The sequence below is a fragment of the Netta rufina genome (genome assembly GCF_964035555.1).
Source record: "Netta rufina genome assembly, chromosome: 2".
Taxonomy (NCBI): domain Eukaryota; kingdom Metazoa; phylum Chordata; class Aves; order Anseriformes; family Anatidae; genus Netta; species Netta rufina.
Window position 1 is genome coordinate 47,132,881 of NC_140124.1, and position 18,446 is coordinate 47,151,326.

The window sequence follows — 18,446 nt, forward strand, 5'->3', positions numbered from 1 at the left end:
GTGGACAGGGGATCTAGTAAGTCTGATGGCAGAAAGCTGATGTAAAATTGAGTTGTTATACACCTTTAGCTCTCTTCTTGCTTCATCTCCTATCCTTTCTCCTGTATATCTCCAGAGGAAGATACTATACGTCCACCAGTCTCAGTGACTTAATTTTTTGCGTCCCAGGTGCTGCAACATCACTGACAGCAGCCTGACAATTAACCAGAGTTTGAAAATGTCATTTGGGGCCTCCAGAAAAAAAAATAATTGCCTTTAGATATCAGTGTCATTAGCACTTTGCAGGTATTTCCAGAAACAAATATTAAAATAAACTCCTGATGAACTGATACATCAACATCATTTGTTTTCAGAAGGAAATGAGTTTTTGCCACTGTGAAATGAATAAAAACAATAACTATAAATAATAAAAAATGTTTGATTGCTTGTTGAAAAGATTGCAGAAGAGAACAGTAAGCAAGAACAAGAGAAAGCATAGCCTATGAGCAAGTTTGAAACAATTAGCATTGTCTACATTGAATAAGAGAATATTGGAAGATAGAAAAAAGTGATCATGTGACACTTTTTAAACTTAAATATGTTGTAGACAGTTGTCACAGAAGAAAAAAGCATGAATAAATGTGAAAGAAATGGTAAATATGGTAAGAATTAATGAGTTTAGCTGCAACAACAAACGGTGAGAAAGCCACAGAAAGTACTCTATCACTGAAGGTCTTTAAGAATAAGATAGACAAGCACCTGTCAGGAATGATGCTCATACAAACTTCTTCAGGCAGGGAATGGATGACTTCTTTACTTTCAGCACTACCAATTTTTGAAAAGCTTTAATAGAATTATTATAGTTTATTCTCTTTTATGTTCAACATATTTCTTTTATCTTCAACATATTTTGTGTATGTTAAACTGACTGCAGTCCAGTATCTTATTAACATCTTATTAATAATATCTTGTTAACTGCTGCCTTGGACTTCCCAAGGACAGATTTTGAATTGTTCAGGACACTAGCAGGTTCAACAGAACCAAGTGCCGGGTCTGCCGGTCCTGCACTTTGGTCACAACAACCCCATGCAACGCTACAGGCTTGGGGCAGAGTGAATGGAAAGCTGTGCAGAGGAAAAGGAATTGGAGGGTGTTGGGTGATGCTTGGCTGAACATGAGCCAGCAGTGTGCCCAGGTGGCCAAGACCAATGGCATCCTGGCTTGGATCAGGAATAGTGTAGCCAGCAGGACTAGGGAGGTGATCGTTCCCCTGTACTCTCTCTGCTCTCCTCTTGAGTCCTGTGTTCAGCTTTGGGCATCTCTCTACAAGAAGGATGTTGAGGCCCTGGAACATGCCCAGAGAAGGGCTACAAAGCTGGTGAAGGGCCTGGAGCACAAGTCTTGTGAGGAGCAGCTGAGGGATTGTTTAGTCTGGAGAAGAGAAGGCTCAGGAGAGACCTTATTGCTCTCTACAACCACCTGAAAGGAAGCTGTGGGGAGCTGGGGGTCAGCTTCTTCTCGCAGATAACTAGTGATAGAAGGAATGGGCTAAAGTTGTGCTGGGGAGGTTTAGGTTGGAAATTAGGAGAAATGTCTTCTCAGAAAGAGTAGTTAGGCATTGTTATGGGTTGCCCAGGGGAGCAGTGGAGTCACCATCACTGGGGGTTTTTAAGGATAGGTTGGAGGTGGTACTTAGGGTCACAATTTAGTGGACATAATATTGGTGGTAGGGTGATGGTTGGACCAGTTAAACTGAAAGGTCTTTTCCAACCTTAACAATTCTATGATTCTGTGATTCTATGATTGTTATAATCTCACTATCTTATTTATCTAATGCAGGCAATAAATAATAAAAAAAAAAAGTCTTTTGCCAAACACTTGAATTTTAGAATGAGAAGTGCCTTGGAAAACCCACAGGCACATAGATGTAACAATACTTCTAAAATATACAAATTCTATTTAAATAAGAAATGTTGTGTTGGGATTTTTATTTCTTTCTGTTCCCCTGCATCTTTTCCATTTTGCAAAATTAAAAAAAATCTGCAAAATCTCTTTCCACACAAAATTTCCCTCAGTCTTACATAATTTCAGAATTCATAATGTTGGGGCCCATAATGAGATGTTTTTAATAGGCTTAATTCAGGCACAAATACTAAGTCAGTCTACTTTTCTTTTCAGGTGCTGTATAATGTGTTTGAAACTTTTGTTCGACTAGGACCAGAGAAAGTGACGGGAATTGAATGTGTCAAAGGCATAGGTGTGTAGAATTGAATTCTGTATCATATCACTGATGTACATATGAAGACTTTTAAACCAAATATTATTATGCTATCAGAAACTGTTTTTTTTTCAGCACTTACCCTTGCCACTTGCATTCCCATGTTCTTGTGGCATATATGAAGAAGATGAGAATGTAAGAAGAGATGTAAGAATATTTTCAGAAAATAAATAAGTGAATATTCCTGAACATTTGTGAAATTCAATCAGATTTGTTTTCTTCTGAAGAGAATTAACAGATGTGGAATTCAGCTGTTAAGACCATCAGACTTGAGAGATATTCATATTTTCTTTGTATTTTATAACATGTCCTTAGTTCCAGCCCACAACTTTTCTTCATTCTATGAAAGATGAGCTTGCATATATGCTTTCTTACTCCTCATCATAGCAATTACCATCAATTAATGTTTGCCAGTAGCTGTAAAGCAATGTTAGCTGCATAAATTTTTTGTTACTCTTTCCAGTTCTAAGCATGACAAGATACTACATTATCTTATGAATTAATGTGCTAACAGAGACTTTGGCATACTCCATAACATGCTTTTTGAAAAGCATTTGTTTATGGAACAGTGGGAAAAGAATTGTTCAAAGAAATTCAGTGGGTTTTGAATAAGCCTAAAATGATGATGCTTAACAGAAACTAATAAATAAATAAATAAACTTTTTTTTTTTTTTTTTTCTTTTCCTACAGGATGCTGAGAGTGCTCTGTTCCCCTACTGAGTACTCAAAAGAATTCATTTTGTTGCATTTTAGAAATTATTTTTGAAGTGTTCTCCAAAATTTTCTGATTTGCTGGCCTTACAATAGAAGGACTACTTCAAAACATTTTTTTCTAATAATTTTTTTTTTTTTGTATTTCAGTGTCATTCTTTGTGGTGAGCCTGGGTGGGACACTGGTTGGCATTTTGTTTGCATTCCTGCTCTCATTGGTCAGCCGCTTCACCAAGCATGTTAGAATCATTGAACCTGGATTTGTGTTTATTATTTCCTACCTGTCCTACCTCACAGCAGAGATGCTTTCTCTTTCTGCTATCCTTGCGTAAGTCCCTTTTTATTGTTGTTTGTGAAGGGGCTAAGAAGGGAATATAGTTTCAATAAACATTAAAAGGAAAGACATAAATTATATAGGGTGGCTACAGAATGCAACACTTATAAAGTTTATGCTAAATATTACTGTCCTCACACTGCAGTAGATTATAGTTTGCAAATACCATAATTATTTTGTTTTTTTTTAACATTGTTTTAGCTTGAGTACCCCTGTGTCATTGTAGATGTTCTAGTGAGTATATTCAATATTTGAAATTCATACTGCAAACAGATAATTTAAGTTTCTAGCTAATGTAAACAAGAATTAAACTTTTGCATGTAAAACAGCATGGTATCCTGAAAAACAGAAGAAACTGAGGTATTTTATGATCTAAAGAAATGCTGTCTTCAGACTTTTCGGGATCACCTCAAGATGAATATTTGAGATGTGCTTTTTAACCAGATTAGACAGTAGAATAGCCTCCAAGTGTATTTTTCCTTAGAAATTAATGGTGAGTTTTTGTCACCATGTGACAGACTAGATAGAAATAATATTGTTACAAGTATTTTCTGAACAATTTTTTTTTTTTTGTCCCACTCCCTTCCCCCTCCAGGATAACTTTCTGTGGCATTTGCTGTCAGAAATACGTCAAGGCTAACATATCTGAACAATCTGCTACAACTGTAAGGTATACCATGAAAATGTTGGCCAGTGGAGCAGAAACGGTTATCTTCATGTTCCTAGGAATTTCAGCTGTAAATCCTGCTATCTGGACATGGAATACAGCTTTTATACTGTTGACTTTGGTATTCATCTCAGTATATAGAGTCATTGGTAAGGAAATGATCTTCTTCTTTGCCTTGCATTATGTTGTTGATATATATTCTTTTGAAAAAAAAAAAAAAAAAAGTGTTTCGAATTCTAGGTTTATATCTTTTAAAACATTCTATTCATTTCAGATGAATTATGGTTGTTGTCAAGTTAGGAAGGTAGATTTTTTACAGTAATTATATACATCATATGCTGGAAATAGAGTAGTATTTCACTTTTGTGAGGACATGAGAACCCAGTGGTTAACATTAATCACATAATGGCTAACTTTTATTGATGCAGCACACAGCATTGGCAAAATCTTCCAATGAAATGGACTTTGTTCTATAACTTACAGCCTATCAAAAAAAAAAAAACCTGTGTCCTGTCCATCTCTTTTCTTCAGCTCCTTCAATTTGGTGACAAAGAGATTGTCTTAAGCTACTTTTATGGTTGACTTCAGGTTTGAGACACACAGTGATGTAAGACCATATACAATTACACAGAACGTTCTCTGGCTTAAGAAACAATTCTCAGTGACTGGTGAAAAGCTGAGTAAATAAGACTGTGGCATGTAGGGATTACTCCCTGTCAATGTACTGGGTTTATGTTTGAAATGTTTGCAAACATTTCAAAATACCAGTGATGATTTGCCTAACTATGTAGTTCTATAATTTAATCACTGTCTTGTGTAATAGCAAAGAGCTTAAAACAGCCAAAGAGGGATAGAATTAAGTACTTCTTGAGAGTGATTTTTTATTCTTTACATCACTATGTATTTTGTATATGTACTTACACCTAGGAAAAAAATAAACAGGTTAGTTTGGGTGTTTATCTTGAATACCTGACTTAAATTTAAATAAAAGCTGAAGCATCTATCTAATTGACAGACTTCCTAGACTCTATATTTGTATTCTGATTACAGACTCCTGGGCTGAATGAAAGGCTTAGCCCCATGGCCTCCTTTCTAAATAACTTGTAACCATTGTTAAATTAGCCAACACTCAGTAGCTGCAGATGTGTGCAAGGTGCTTAAAAAATTTTCACTTTCTTAATTTTGTTATTTGTTGTATTTCTAGAATTAGTGGTTAACAATTCTGTAATAAGTGTGAGTGCTAATTAAACAGTAAATATTCAGCAATGACAATATGCATCCACAAAAGTAATTAAGCTTAGAGATTGATAAGTTACTAAAGACCTAATGATATTGGGCCTTACGTAATTACAACTCTCATACCCTTAGAGGAGTCAGATTGGTGACATGAATTCATTTTGAAGGTCCCCCTCACCACAGGCCTTACAACCTCAAAGTTCTCTGAAAACAGGATTTCTTTTGCTCTGGCTAGCAGACCTGGCCTGCAGTAGTGCAATGCACATGCTGTACCACTCTCAGGAGTGGTGAAGCAGCTTTCCTTCTGTATAGTGGTAGCTCTGGGAGACATTCGGATTTATAGAGCTTTAGGTCTCTTACAGCAGGGAGCATCTCACCTAAAGTCCTGAAGACAATGTCAGCATGTGAATACAACCCTTCATAAGGCACTTTTTAGTATGATTTGTAAACAGTACCACATCTTGTCCCTAAATCAATGTTTTTTCAACATATTTCTTGTTTTGTTAAAATACCCTGTGTATATCATTTACTACAGTAATAGAAATTCTATTCCTTCTCAACTGTTAAGTTGAAAAGACAGCACATAGCAGAATTTCACTTCCAGTGCCCATTCCGGAGGAAGGAAAATTCTTGCCTCATACCAAAGGACAGCATTCAGCAGACATGACAGCATTCTCAGAAGGGTTGCTGGATCAAAGAAGAAGATTCATCTAACTCCTTTGGCTAAATGTGAAGGGGAAGGTACCAGTGGACCTAGCCCTCTTGGCAGTGTTACAATGGAGAGGGAGATGTAGAAGGTGTAGAAAATTTATTATGAAATCAGATTGCTGGTTGTTTCTGTTACACATTGTTGAGATACTGACATTTCATAAGAGCATTTCTAGACACACTGGCATTTGTTTTTTGTAGGTGTAGTTATACAGACATGGATTCTTAACCACTACCGAATGGTCCAGCTGGAGATAATAGACCAGGTGGTGATGTCATATGGTGGACTACGTGGAGCGGTTGCTTTTGCTCTGGCTGCACTTCTGAAAGAAGATTACGTGAAAGACAGAAACCTGTTTGTCAGCACAACTATCATTGTTGTGTTTTTTACTGTTATTTTCCAGGTAGTTACAATTCCTAAGCATGTTTCTTGCAAGGAAAAGGAGTCTATCAAAAGTACTGAATGCTTAGAACAGTTCCTAGCTGAAGGTTGCATATTGTTTCACTGAACTGGAAGCATAATTGACTTTGTAATTTTAGTAACAAAGATCCTATTTTATGTTTTCATACAGTACCACAAGAGACAAAAGACAATTTTCTCTGTGCTAAAAAAATGTTCAGTCTTAGATGATTGGTATTAATAGTGCTCTTGTTAATATCTGATTAAGCATCCTTCACCTCATGTGAATAACTATAGGGAACAGTCCTTTTTGCTGGCAAATACATTCAGTAAGTTGATCTACTAAATCTTTGTTTTAAAACATAAAAGTAAGCAGTGGATTAAGAAAGTATTTAGCATTCAAAAAATAGTAATTTCTGGATGAAAAAACATGAACTTAAATGGAGATGTGTCACTACATACCTGCTTGGAAGTCTTCTCAAATTTATTTAAAAATTAATTGTGATCACAAACTACTGACATGTGCAGAAAACACCACATTCATTAGTATATGAAATTTTTTTCAAGTTTCCACTACAGTATTTTTCTATATAGAAGATATTTTTGGAAAAACATATTATTGTGTTTTATATTAAAAACATATTATTGTCTGGTTATTGTCTTTTCAAGTCTTTGTAACATGAGCTGAAGATACTTCATTATTTTACCTCTGAATGGGAGAGTGATCAAATGGGAATGTATGAAGAATGCCATATACATGTACAAAACTGCTCTGTTTCTCTTTAACACTGTGGAGCTGGAGTCTAAGGGAATTCTTAAGTATTATCATTTTCTTTGCCCAGGGATTGACAATCAAACCTTTGGTACAGTGGTTGAAAGTGAAGAAAACTGAACACAGAGAGCCAAAACTGAATGAGAAACTTCATGGCAGGGTAAGGTCCTTGTAAATAATGTTGTGGTGTTCTTTGAATTCTTACAGAACGCCTTAAGAGGAAAAAAAAATAGAAAAAAAAATGGTTTTGGAAAGGAGGAGGCAATTATACTGAAATTTGAAGAGGAAAATCCTTCAAATTTTTCAAAAATGTTCATGTAGGCTGTAATATGTCTTGAGATTGAGTCCAGTGAGGGGATACTCTACTGAAGGTTCTGGTCTGGGGCTGACAGCACTAGGGAAACAGAGGTAATAATAGTCTTTTCATCTAAAAGAGTAGGACCTTTGCTAGGATAAAACATGTGGAAGTAAGTTTGTCTTAAATACTGTGTATTCATGGAAAAAAAAATGACTTTGCAGTGTGCATATGACAAATAATTCCAGATTAATGGTAATATTTTTTGTCCAACTTGAATGGTGTGTGTACCTATATTTCTCTAACCTTTGAAAAGACTTTGAAATGTAAGCCCGAGGTCTCTTCCAATTAACTTTCACACAGCATTATAAAGTTATATTCAGGAAATGAAACCATAAATTTTCAATACTAATGTAGGTTTAAGGCCATAAGACTATAAGACATCTTGCATGATCTTCTTTGATTCATAAACTCTTTAGATTTATAAAGCTATGCCTTTATTAAGCATTTTAACACTTGTAGTATGTTAACACTTGTATAAGCTTCTAATCTTGTCTATTTTCAAGCCGAAGGTTACCTAAAGTGAATCAATAACTTAGTAATGGACAGTTGTTTTTTTTTTATATATATATATATTTTTGTTTTGTTTTGTTTTGTTTTCCTGAAGAATGCTTTTAAAGACTACCGAATAACTGTGTTACACTTTCGCTATCCAGCAGAAAAGCTGTTTACAGACTGGGTATTTATCCAGAAATAGAGTTTTGATATTTAACTACTTAAAAGTCAGGATTCTACCCCCAAGAATATAATTTATCTGCTTTCATGGGATATACCTTTACATCTTCATGAGTAGAATAGGCTGAAGAGTAACATTAATCCTAGCACTTTATTGTGTATACTGATTCACTACCATATTCTAGCACGTCATCTCAGGAGGTACAGCGCTTCTAGAGTTGTATAAATTGCAGACTTTAGAGAGCGAGAGCACTGTCCATTCTCAGAGCATATGAGGGAGGCACATAATTTATAATGTCATTTTCACCACTTTCATGTCAGATGTCTTCTGAAACAGTAGTTAGTATTATATTCAAGAATAATCCATATTACACATTCTAAAACCAGTGTGCTGTAGATTTTGTAGTAAGTCCAGTATTCAGAGTGAAATGTTAACAACTGTATAAAGAAAAAGATCGAATTCTACCTGCAGCTGCCTTGACTTGAATCAAAAGATATAAACCTCAGGATTGCTATCAGCCATGTGATAAAAAAATCCAGTATGGGATTTTGCCCTGGATATCAAAAAAAATGACTCCTACTCCTACTGTCATGGAAATACAGATGTTGAAAAGTCTAAAAAGAAACACTAAGGAAAGTTTTCAACTGACTTAATCATCAGCACTAATAATAGCTCATTATTTTACAGGGCAGAAGTGGAGATGGTAAAATGGGTTGATAAAGAGGCTTAAAATTCAATGTTAATAAAGTAGAAACTCAAATACCTTCTTACTAAGACCCTTGAAGTTAAGAGTAGTTAGTGAATTTGCAAAGAACTGATTAGAAAACTCAGGGCCTTTGAAGAAAGGCATATGGTAGTTAGCATTTCTCTAAATGGGGAAAAAATCTGCTTAGCAGCAATAAAATTATTCTGCATAGACACCTGTTCTAACCTGACATATATTGAGATTTTTTCTCATTATGCCTTTCATTTTTTTGTGATACAAATTTCACTTTTACTTTTCTAGGCTTTTGATCACATCCTTTCTGCTATAGAAGACATCTCTGGACAAATAGGACATAATTATCTAAGAGACAAGTAAGCAGTAAATAACTTGTAATGTTTGAAATACTGCTAGAAAATCTCTGTAAAATAGGGCTTTTTAAGCCAGTGAATTGAGGGACAGCAAACATGTCAAGTGTAGTTTAAAAGGTTATACACTGAAAACACAGCAGCTAATAAGAAAACACTTTATTTTCATCCCCTAAAACTGGAATCTTTTATTTCTCTGCTCCAAGTTCAGACTAGGTGTATGCAAATGCCTCTCAGTTCACACCTAAGGATGAGATTCTCTCAAGGTTTGAGAACTGGCTATTTGTATAGAATTTAATCTAAAACAGTGATTTATTTTTTTTCTCTGTGAATACCTTATTTCATGAGCATTTTCTGTGTGAGGAAATACTAATAAACTCAAATACTATTGTGCTAGTTCTTTGTTTCTACAAAGGGTGGGTTCAATACCTCTAAAAGGGGTTACAGAGAGACCTTGAAATTGATTCATATGATTCATTTAAGCCTACTGGTTTGAAACCAATAATTAAAATTATGGATCTTTTCCATTCTCCTCTGTTTATCTATCTAGAAAGAATCAAAATTACTCAGATGAAAGATACAGATACCATTTTCTTTAAACTACATGTGAAATGTTACCAGTGTGATGGCAGGCTTCCCTAAAAGAGAAGAATTAATGTGAAAAAAGGTCATTAAATCTGGATATCTAAGGGTCTTGAAGATGAGGCTAAATATTTTTAAAGTGGCAGATTAATGTTTTACTTCGTATATGGTAGAAAGTAATTTGCTCTAAGTAATGAGAAAGAGTAGCTTAATGTAGGTTCTCTGTTGAGTGTGTGGTAATCTATTTTGAATGTGACCATGTTAAGTCTCCTTCTTTTGGACTACATGTACATGATAACACTACTTCCTCAAAGAAGTGACAATCCACAGCATTTTCGCCGATATAATAGCCTGATGTAGATACTGATTTTCAGATCTGATGAATAATTTTCAATTCTGTGAACATAAAGATATTTTAACTATCAGAATAATAATAAAAAAAATAATCTCAAAACTGCCATTGGGCAAGATGGACAAAATCACTTTGAATAGTGGTTGGTCTCCGAAGTTGCCTCACTCACAGTAGAGAAAATCTCAAGTAAAGTTGAAGAAAATCTCAAAAACAGCCTTAATTTTCTGGAGCACAAATATGAAATGGCAGATGCCATACTATCAGACAATCTTGGAAGTGTAAATCACAGAAAATACACATCACTTTTATCCTCCAGACTACCAAGTGGCATGAATAAGGTCCTCTGCCAGTGCTTTGGGAAGGGCACTGCTATGAGCTGCCTTTCTAGGCTGGTTGTCCTAAAATACAGTAGGGGAAAAGCAGATTCCTTTCCAAAGGAGGAAATAAACTTAAACTTTTAGAATGAAGCTATTAGGTATAGAAGTAAATAATAAGAAGTAGAAAATAATTTAACATGATCTCCCTGAGTAAAAAAATGTCCTAGTGACTCTGAAATCGAACACTGTAACCATAGCACTATTGCTGCTGTAGTATAATTGGGTAAGTAAGCCTATTAAATGTTTTGTGACAGTTGCATAACAGCCTTTTCCTTAACTTTATTTAGCTGCTATTTCAAAACCTTCAAAACGAAATCCCTCACTTGCTATGCTCATTATTTTCTAAAAGTGCTTAGCTCATTTTAAAAAAAATCATTTATGCTAAACTAAAAATTCTGTGATTCTAAAATTGCTTGTTGCCATTAATATGGTTTGTTTTAATTATTAGGTGGTCCAATTTCGATAGAAAATTCCTCAGTAAAGTACTGATGAGAAGGTCTGCTCAAAAATCAAGAGATCGGATCCTTAATGTTTTCCATGAACTCAACTTGAAGGATGCGATTAGCTATGTGGCAGAGGTACTTTTTCACACATTATAGCTTCATATTTCTTCATTTTCCATTCCTATTTTTTAACTAGATATCTGTGAATTACAAGCTGACATTGAAACTGAAGCTATGTCTTCATGGAGGAATAGAGATTTGCTTCTCCCAGATATCCATTGTCTTCTCAGCTGCAAGAAACTCAGGAGTTCATAAAACATTTTTATAAATTTGTCTTTTTTCAACTCTGCTATTATGCAGCATCTGTTCAATAAACAAAAGCCTGAGTGAGTTCAGTCTAAACCTAAATAAATTCCTTACAACTGGGAGGGGAGATCCTAGTCCAGGAAATGTGAAAATAATCCACAGCAAATGAATATAAGTATAGAATCATCAAATCTTTTAGGTTGGAAAAGACCTCTAAAATCATCTAGTCCAGCTTTCAGCCTAACAAATATAGCATATAATATAATATTTTTCTTACCACTACCACTTCTCAGAGACACAGTATAGGATTCTGAAAATAGCTCCTCTGCATTTCCCTCAAGGTGCCAAAGAACAAATAGCATATTCTTATAAGTGGGTACACTTCCAGAAGCTTATTTTGGTCAGTTTATACATGCAATTTTAAAAACAAACCTATTTAATTATTAGGCCATTCCCTAATGAGTGTGGGCATCTGACTCTGATAAGATTAGTTTTTGCTCTAAGTTCTTTCCATCCAGATCACCTCGGAGATGACTGCAAACAACAAAAAGTCCTAGGACGTTTTGTTGTGGTAGCAAATCATTATTGCATGGTATACAATAAAACATATAAAAGATAAATAAGGATTTATATAAAGGCAATAAACAACACTTTTTCATAAGGACACATAAGGCTTATCACACAAATGTGATTCCAAAATATATTTTTAACATGAAACATTTAATGGAAATATCAGCATGATTTGTACAGATTCTTGCTGCAGACAACAGTAGTTATGACATTTGCATATGGCAGCCTCAAATGATCTGCATTTTCTGGTTCACATTTTGCTCTAGATGTTTACAGCCATAATATGTCTTGTTTCTTTCTGTGACCAGGGAGAACGTAGAGGTTCCTTGGCATTTATACGTTCTCCAAGTACAGACAACATGGTGAATGTGGATTTCAACACCCCACGCCCGAGTACTGTGGAAAGCTCTGTGTCTTATTTACTGTAAGTAACTTGGACTGATTGTTTTTGTCTTCTGTTTGTTTTGTTTTGTTATCTGTGAGGAAATGCAAGAAGAAAAAAAGAAAAAAGAAAGTTACAAAATTTGAAAAGTGTCAGTTACAGGGGCTTCATTCACTACTTTTTTGAACTTTAATTAACCTTTTCCTCACACATAACATGGGCCATAGAATACTGCTATATGGTTGCATTTGGCAAACAAATTTTGTAGTAAAAGTTGGAAGACTAAACAGACAACCACATTACAGTTTTTTCACATGCTTTTTGTTCATCAGTTGCTATAGATGTGGCTAGATGTCTGTGTCTACTCCAGAAAAAGTCAAGAGAGAGACAAGGAAAAAAAATGTTGCTTCATTAATTCATGAGTCTTTCACAGAACAGCCCTTCTTTCATGTAAATGGAAAAATAAATGCTATACCCACTTGAAAGACAAAAATCAAAACTCTTCTTAATTTTCTCATTAGGCATTTTCATTTAGCCAATTTTTACTTCATCTTTTAAAAGTGTTGTTTGTATTTTGTATTCTTGTTCAGGAGAGAAAAGGCTGGACCGGTTTGCCTTGACATGCAAGCATTAGAGCAGAGGAGGAAAAGTATTCGGGACACAGAAGATACAGTTGCTCACCACACCCTACAACAGTACCTGTATAAACCCAGGCAGGAGGTGAGAGTAAAAGAGGTTGAGAGCAGAAGGTTGGAAGCAAAACTGAGAAGGAAAGAACCCATCCCCAAAATCCATCCTTGAGGGAGATAGGCTCTTTGTCTATATTCTTTCTCACTTATGAACAGCCTTCTTTCACAGAGCTAGTGCCTTTGATTTCACTGGGGCTACTGGAATGCAGAACTCCATCCAATATAGGTTCAGATTAACTGGGGCATACCAACTGAAGTTTCAGACACACAGGAGAGGTTTATTTAGAATAACTGTTACTCTTTCTTAGATATACTTAAAATTTGCAGATTTATACCTGTTTCATGGTTAAGAGAGAGAAATAAAAATAGGATTTTCATTAATGCCTTTAGATTAGCCTTTGGTTCATGCTTTTTTAAAGAGTTGTTTTCATTGCATGACACTGCATGCATTGATTCAGGGCTTTCAGCTGTATTTCTAAATAAATTAATATTGTTTTCCTTTCCTGATAACAGCACAAACACCTGTACAGTCGACATGAGATCATGCACAGTGAAGATGAGAAACAAGACAAGGAAATTTTCCATAGGACAATGAGGAAGCGCTTAGAATCTTTCAAGAGTACCAAACTAGGAATAAACCATTCCAAGAAGCTGAATAAAATCCACAAGCGAGACCGGGGCCAAAAAAGGGTAAAATAATTGCATAAGGACCCAGATGTAGCCACCTATTATACAAAGTAAGGAGAGGGCAGGGAGGACTCTGAAGGGTCCTATGTCCTGCATTTATCTCTGTCCTATAGAACTTTATGAACTTAAAGGGCCTAAGCAAGAAGAGATTGAACTATGAAATGACTCAAGGGGCACCTTCTCACACGCTGATTTTCTCTATGCTTTGGGACCTTTCTTCCGGGTGAGAGATTTTTGATCACTTGAAAAACAGCAGATCTTGAGCCATGCTAGAACACTATTGTGAATTTCTGCAGGGCAGACGTGGCAGGGTAGCACCAGAGCAAAGAGCTTTCCATAAAATTTGCATGAAATTAAGAGGGAACTTACAGCATAGGAGAGACAAAGTTCCTTTCTTTTCCTGTAGTTAGTAGGAATATAAAGGCAAAAACTTATGACAACCATATTGAATCTCAAGAAAAGATTAAAACTGATTTCAGGGTTACACTGCTCAATTGCAATTTGAAAAGACATTACTGCATTTGCTCTCTGATGGTAGTAGCATTTTTCTTGATTTTGTTTGTTTGTTTTCTTTTAGCGAAACAGCAATGTCATACCAAATGGAAAAATACCTTCAGAAATTTCAGTACAAGATTTTACATTAAAGGAAAAAGGTAAAAAGACCAGTGTCCTTAACTGCATTTTACGAGCTACATTGTCTATAAAGCATCACTGAAAAAAATAATGATATGCAATGTTGAAGCTATTAAAGAGGAACTTCTAGTTATAACTCAGAGTGGAGATCTGGTCCATGCTTAAATGCAGTGTCTGGGTAATTTAGAAGTTGTTTTTCTAGGCTACTGGATGACAAAATAAATTTGAATTGGCATTTTTACTCATATTTTTAAAATATCATGTTTATATTTTGAAAACAAAATAAAACACTGGCTACAACATAGGTATCTTCCATCTTCCTTTTGGATAAGCTGTAAAGAGCAAGTTTTGCTATATATATATTTTTTAATCACAGCAGGATATGTCTGCCCGAGACACCATGCCATACAAAATTCAGTCAAAATGACAATCTCATCCGAGTTAAGGTCCATTTACACGTATTTAAAAAGATCTGAATCAGAGTTGAAGCTGAGCTGAAGTTAGAATTTGAGGAGAGGTGTAGCTTTTAAAGGAACACAGAAGCTAATTTGAGCACTGGATCACCCTTCATACATCAACCTAATACATGGACCAGCCTGGAAGTGTAATCTGAAGCTGAGTGGTTGAGAGATCATCCCTAGAAAGAGCAGGAAATAAAAACCAACAAACAAACAGATTTGACCTTTTGGTTTTGTGTATAAGGCCCCAAAATCTTTAATCTTGTGCTCTAGCCATTTATTTTGATTGGCAGGGACAATACAAGCTGGGTAGGTCGTTCACTGCTGTCTTGTTGAAGAACACAATTTGTATAAGTCATCCTCTACTAGGAAAAAAAAAAAAAAAAGCTTGTTTGGAGGACTCTCTTAACAAGTGATTTAGTTAGCAGCTTTGGTAAATTGATTACATGGCAGTAGAATCATTGATAACCTCACCAGCTTCGAAATCAGTCAGAACACTAATTCTGACTTCAGTCTAATGATGAAAATCATGTGACTTTAGTCTAATGATGAAAATGCAGTGACAGGTCTTTTTAAGGGAACATGGTTGTCAACATGTGCGCACTGAAGGCACAAAACATGTCAAAGATTCACATGTCAAGAATTTGTTTCCTTCAGTCCCAGAAAAGCAGACAATTCTATTAGTCAAGAGTTTATCCAGAATGTGAAATCTCTATCATAACACTGGATGCAAATGCTGAAATCTTTGTTGGGTTCCTTGAAGTAATTGGTACCTAAGCTGCAGGCTGTATCTACATGTACATACTCATTTCAATGCTACAACTGTTAATTTTTGCCCTTGTCTAGATCCTTGTTAAAAATATATCTTTGCTCATGTAACAGCATCATATTGTACTTTTCTGTCAGAATTGACACAAATCTCTAATCAACTGGACTTTTAAAAATTTATTTATTTTTATTCCAGATTTGGAGTTTTCTGAAGCAGAAGAAAATAATGATTATGAAACTTTGCATCTAGGCAAAGGAGTTGATTTTCTGGCTGATGTGACCAAGCAAAATTTCACAGAAAATTCTACTGGTAAAAATATTAATTACATGAAGTTTTTTATTTTTTTTTCTCAAATGTAAAAAAAATAATAATTACTAGAAATCTTGCTGCTTTAGCTTTTTTGTTGTTGTTTTGATTTGATCTGTTTTCTTAGAATTGATATTAATGGTAAAAGATAACATATTTTGGTTATATGAAATTATGAGGAGTATCAAATTTACTACTAATAATACTGACAGAAGTTGTGAAAATGACTGCCTAACCCAAACCTAAAACTACTAATTATCTCCAGCAACATAAAATGTTATATTAGAGTTATCCTACCTCACAGTCAATACCAGTAGTTTGGAGTTGATTTCTACCTGCATTTAAAGTACTTAACTGTGATTCGTTTCATGCTTCTTCTTTCATGCAGGATTTATTTCAGAATTCACATCTCCTTCAGTTCCTTACAGGTTTATAGAAGTCTCTGAAAAGGGAAGATTTACAATTTTTTCTGGAGCATTCTTGATGATTTCCTGTCCTGAATCATAGAATCATAGACTCATAGAATGGTTTGAGTGGGAAGAAACCTTAAAGATCACCTTATTCCAAACCCCTGACATGGGCAGGGACACCTTCCACTAGACAAGGTTGCTCAAAGCCCCATCCAACCTGGCCTTAAACACTGCCAGGGATGGGACATCCACAGCTTCTCTGGGCAACCTGTGCCAGTGCCCCACCACCCTCTGAGTAAAGAGTTTCTTCCTTATATCTAGTCTAAATCTACCCTCTTTTAGTTTAAAGCCATTACCCCTTCTCCTATTACTACAGTCCCTGACAAAGAGTCTATCCACAGCTTTCCTTTTAAGTGTTAAAGGTCTCCTGGTCTCCCTGGAACCTTCTCCAGGCTGAACAACCCCAACTTCCTCAGCCTGTCTTCATAGGAGAGGAGCTGCAGCCCCTTTATTATGTTTGTGGTCCTCCTCTGGACTTGTTCTAATACTTCCATGTCCTTCTTGTGCTGGGGACCCCAGGGAAAGGCTCCAAAATATCAGATTGAATGTATACCAGAGATTATATGATATGATTTGTAAGGTTTTAACATTTAGTATATTTTTAGCACTTTTGTGTCTGAATTCTCAGCGTATGTAACATTATGCATCCAGTGAAGAAAAATTCCTGTGTCTGTACTCTTTTGACAGTCATGCTGAACCTTTTACCTACACCATTACAAATTTCGTATTTCAGTATGTGTGAAGAAATCCAGAAATCAATCCAGGAATAAGTGGGTAGCACGTTATAGACCTAGACTGGTTTTTACAATTTCTTTTTCTGTTTAAACACTACAAATGTGATATCTATATTAAAAGGTTCCTTTTACATACTTCCGTGGCCTGCTTCAGTGCCCTCACACACACCTTGTTCCTTTACAGATTTGGGCAGTTCACGTTTTTTCTTTATTTTTTTTTCTCATCTTTTGCTTCTTTTTGTGGATTCAATTTGAATTTTTCTGCAGTTATTTCAAGGTTTGCTTTATTTTGTTCAGGTGATGGCTTAGTTTGTTCTTCTAGTGATTTTATTTCTTGACTTTAGATATTCTAACCATAACTGCATGTTATATCCAATTTTTCCCTGTAAAAGAAATCCAAAATGACTAGCAATAACCAAGCCAGAAGGAGCAAACTATGTGTGTATAGTGGTATATTTGCCTATTTCTCTTCTTCTTCTTTTACAAAGTCGTTTGTTGTATTACCAAGAAATTATTTTGATTAATTTTATTTGTCACTTGTGAACTTGATTTTAGGCATTGATAACCCAGTATTTTCAGCTGATGATGATCAAAGCATCTACATGAAGTTCTCACCATGGTTGTCTAGTGAAGATACTGTGGTACCATCACAAAGGGCCCGAGTGCAGATCCCATATTCTCCAAACAACTTCAGACGGCTCACTCCATTCCGCCTCAGCAATAAATCTGTAGATTCCTTCCTGCTAGCAGATGGCCCAGAGGATCGACCCCGATCTTTTCTCCCAGAATCAACACATATGTAATATCTTAAAAGAGATTATCACCTTTATTTTTAATCAGTCCTCCTATCAATCCTGACTACTGACAAGAAGTTTACTTTTCTGATTCTTTTTTTTTCTCAGAGCATCTCTTTCCTTCCTGACTTTTTCCTACAACTAAACATCTTCCATTTTCCTTCCATTTGAATAATAGAACATCTTTCTATTTTTCTTCTATAGAAAAGCTATCCAGATATTAGGGGTGAAGTGCCTTGCTATTTTTACAGAAGATAAGGGTCTTGCTCTTTGTTTTGGCTTGAAAATTTTAAATGTGTCGTGGTTTAACCCGGCTGGCAGCTAAACACCACGCAGCCGTTCGCTCACCCTCCCCCCTCCCTCTCTGGGATGGGGGAGAGAAATGGAAAGTGAAGCCCGTGAGTTGAGACAAAGACAGTTTAATAAGACAGGAAAATAATAATAACAAAATAATAATAATAATAATAACAATAATGTTACAATGGTGATAATAGGAAAGTAATAATAATATGTACAAACAAGTGATGCACAATGCAATTGCTCACCACCCGCTGACCGATGCCCAGCGTAACCCCGAGCAGTCCGGCCCCCTCCCCCCGGCTAGCCACCCCTATATATTGTTTAGCATGACGTCAGATGGTATGGAATACCCCTTTGGCTAGTTTGGGTCACCTGTCCTGGGTCTGTCCCCTCCCAGCTCTTACTGC

At 35.7% G+C, this 18,446-nt stretch overlaps 1 protein-coding gene across 1 annotated transcript in view; it reads left to right on the forward strand.

Moving 5' to 3' along the window:
- The window catches only part of SLC9A3 (solute carrier family 9 member A3), a gene marked incomplete at both ends in the record, with an annotated part of 45,523 nt that extends 27,775 nt beyond the window's left edge, over positions 1-17,748 (forward strand). Inside the window, 13 exons of the mRNA XM_084283118.1 lie at positions 2,158-2,236; positions 3,119-3,296; positions 3,898-4,118; positions 6,115-6,317; positions 7,156-7,245; positions 9,123-9,193; positions 10,947-11,076; positions 12,126-12,241; positions 12,790-12,919; positions 13,402-13,578; positions 14,153-14,228; positions 15,631-15,744; positions 17,501-17,748. Coding sequence (XP_084139244.1) covers positions 2,158-2,236; positions 3,119-3,296; positions 3,898-4,118; positions 6,115-6,317; positions 7,156-7,245; positions 9,123-9,193; positions 10,947-11,076; positions 12,126-12,241; positions 12,790-12,919; positions 13,402-13,578; positions 14,153-14,228; positions 15,631-15,744; positions 17,501-17,748 — 1,833 coding nt within the window. The remainder of the gene's footprint in view (positions 1-2,157; positions 2,237-3,118; positions 3,297-3,897; positions 4,119-6,114; positions 6,318-7,155; positions 7,246-9,122; positions 9,194-10,946; positions 11,077-12,125; positions 12,242-12,789; positions 12,920-13,401; positions 13,579-14,152; positions 14,229-15,630; positions 15,745-17,500) is intronic.
- Between the last annotated feature and the right edge of the window lie 698 nt (positions 17,749-18,446).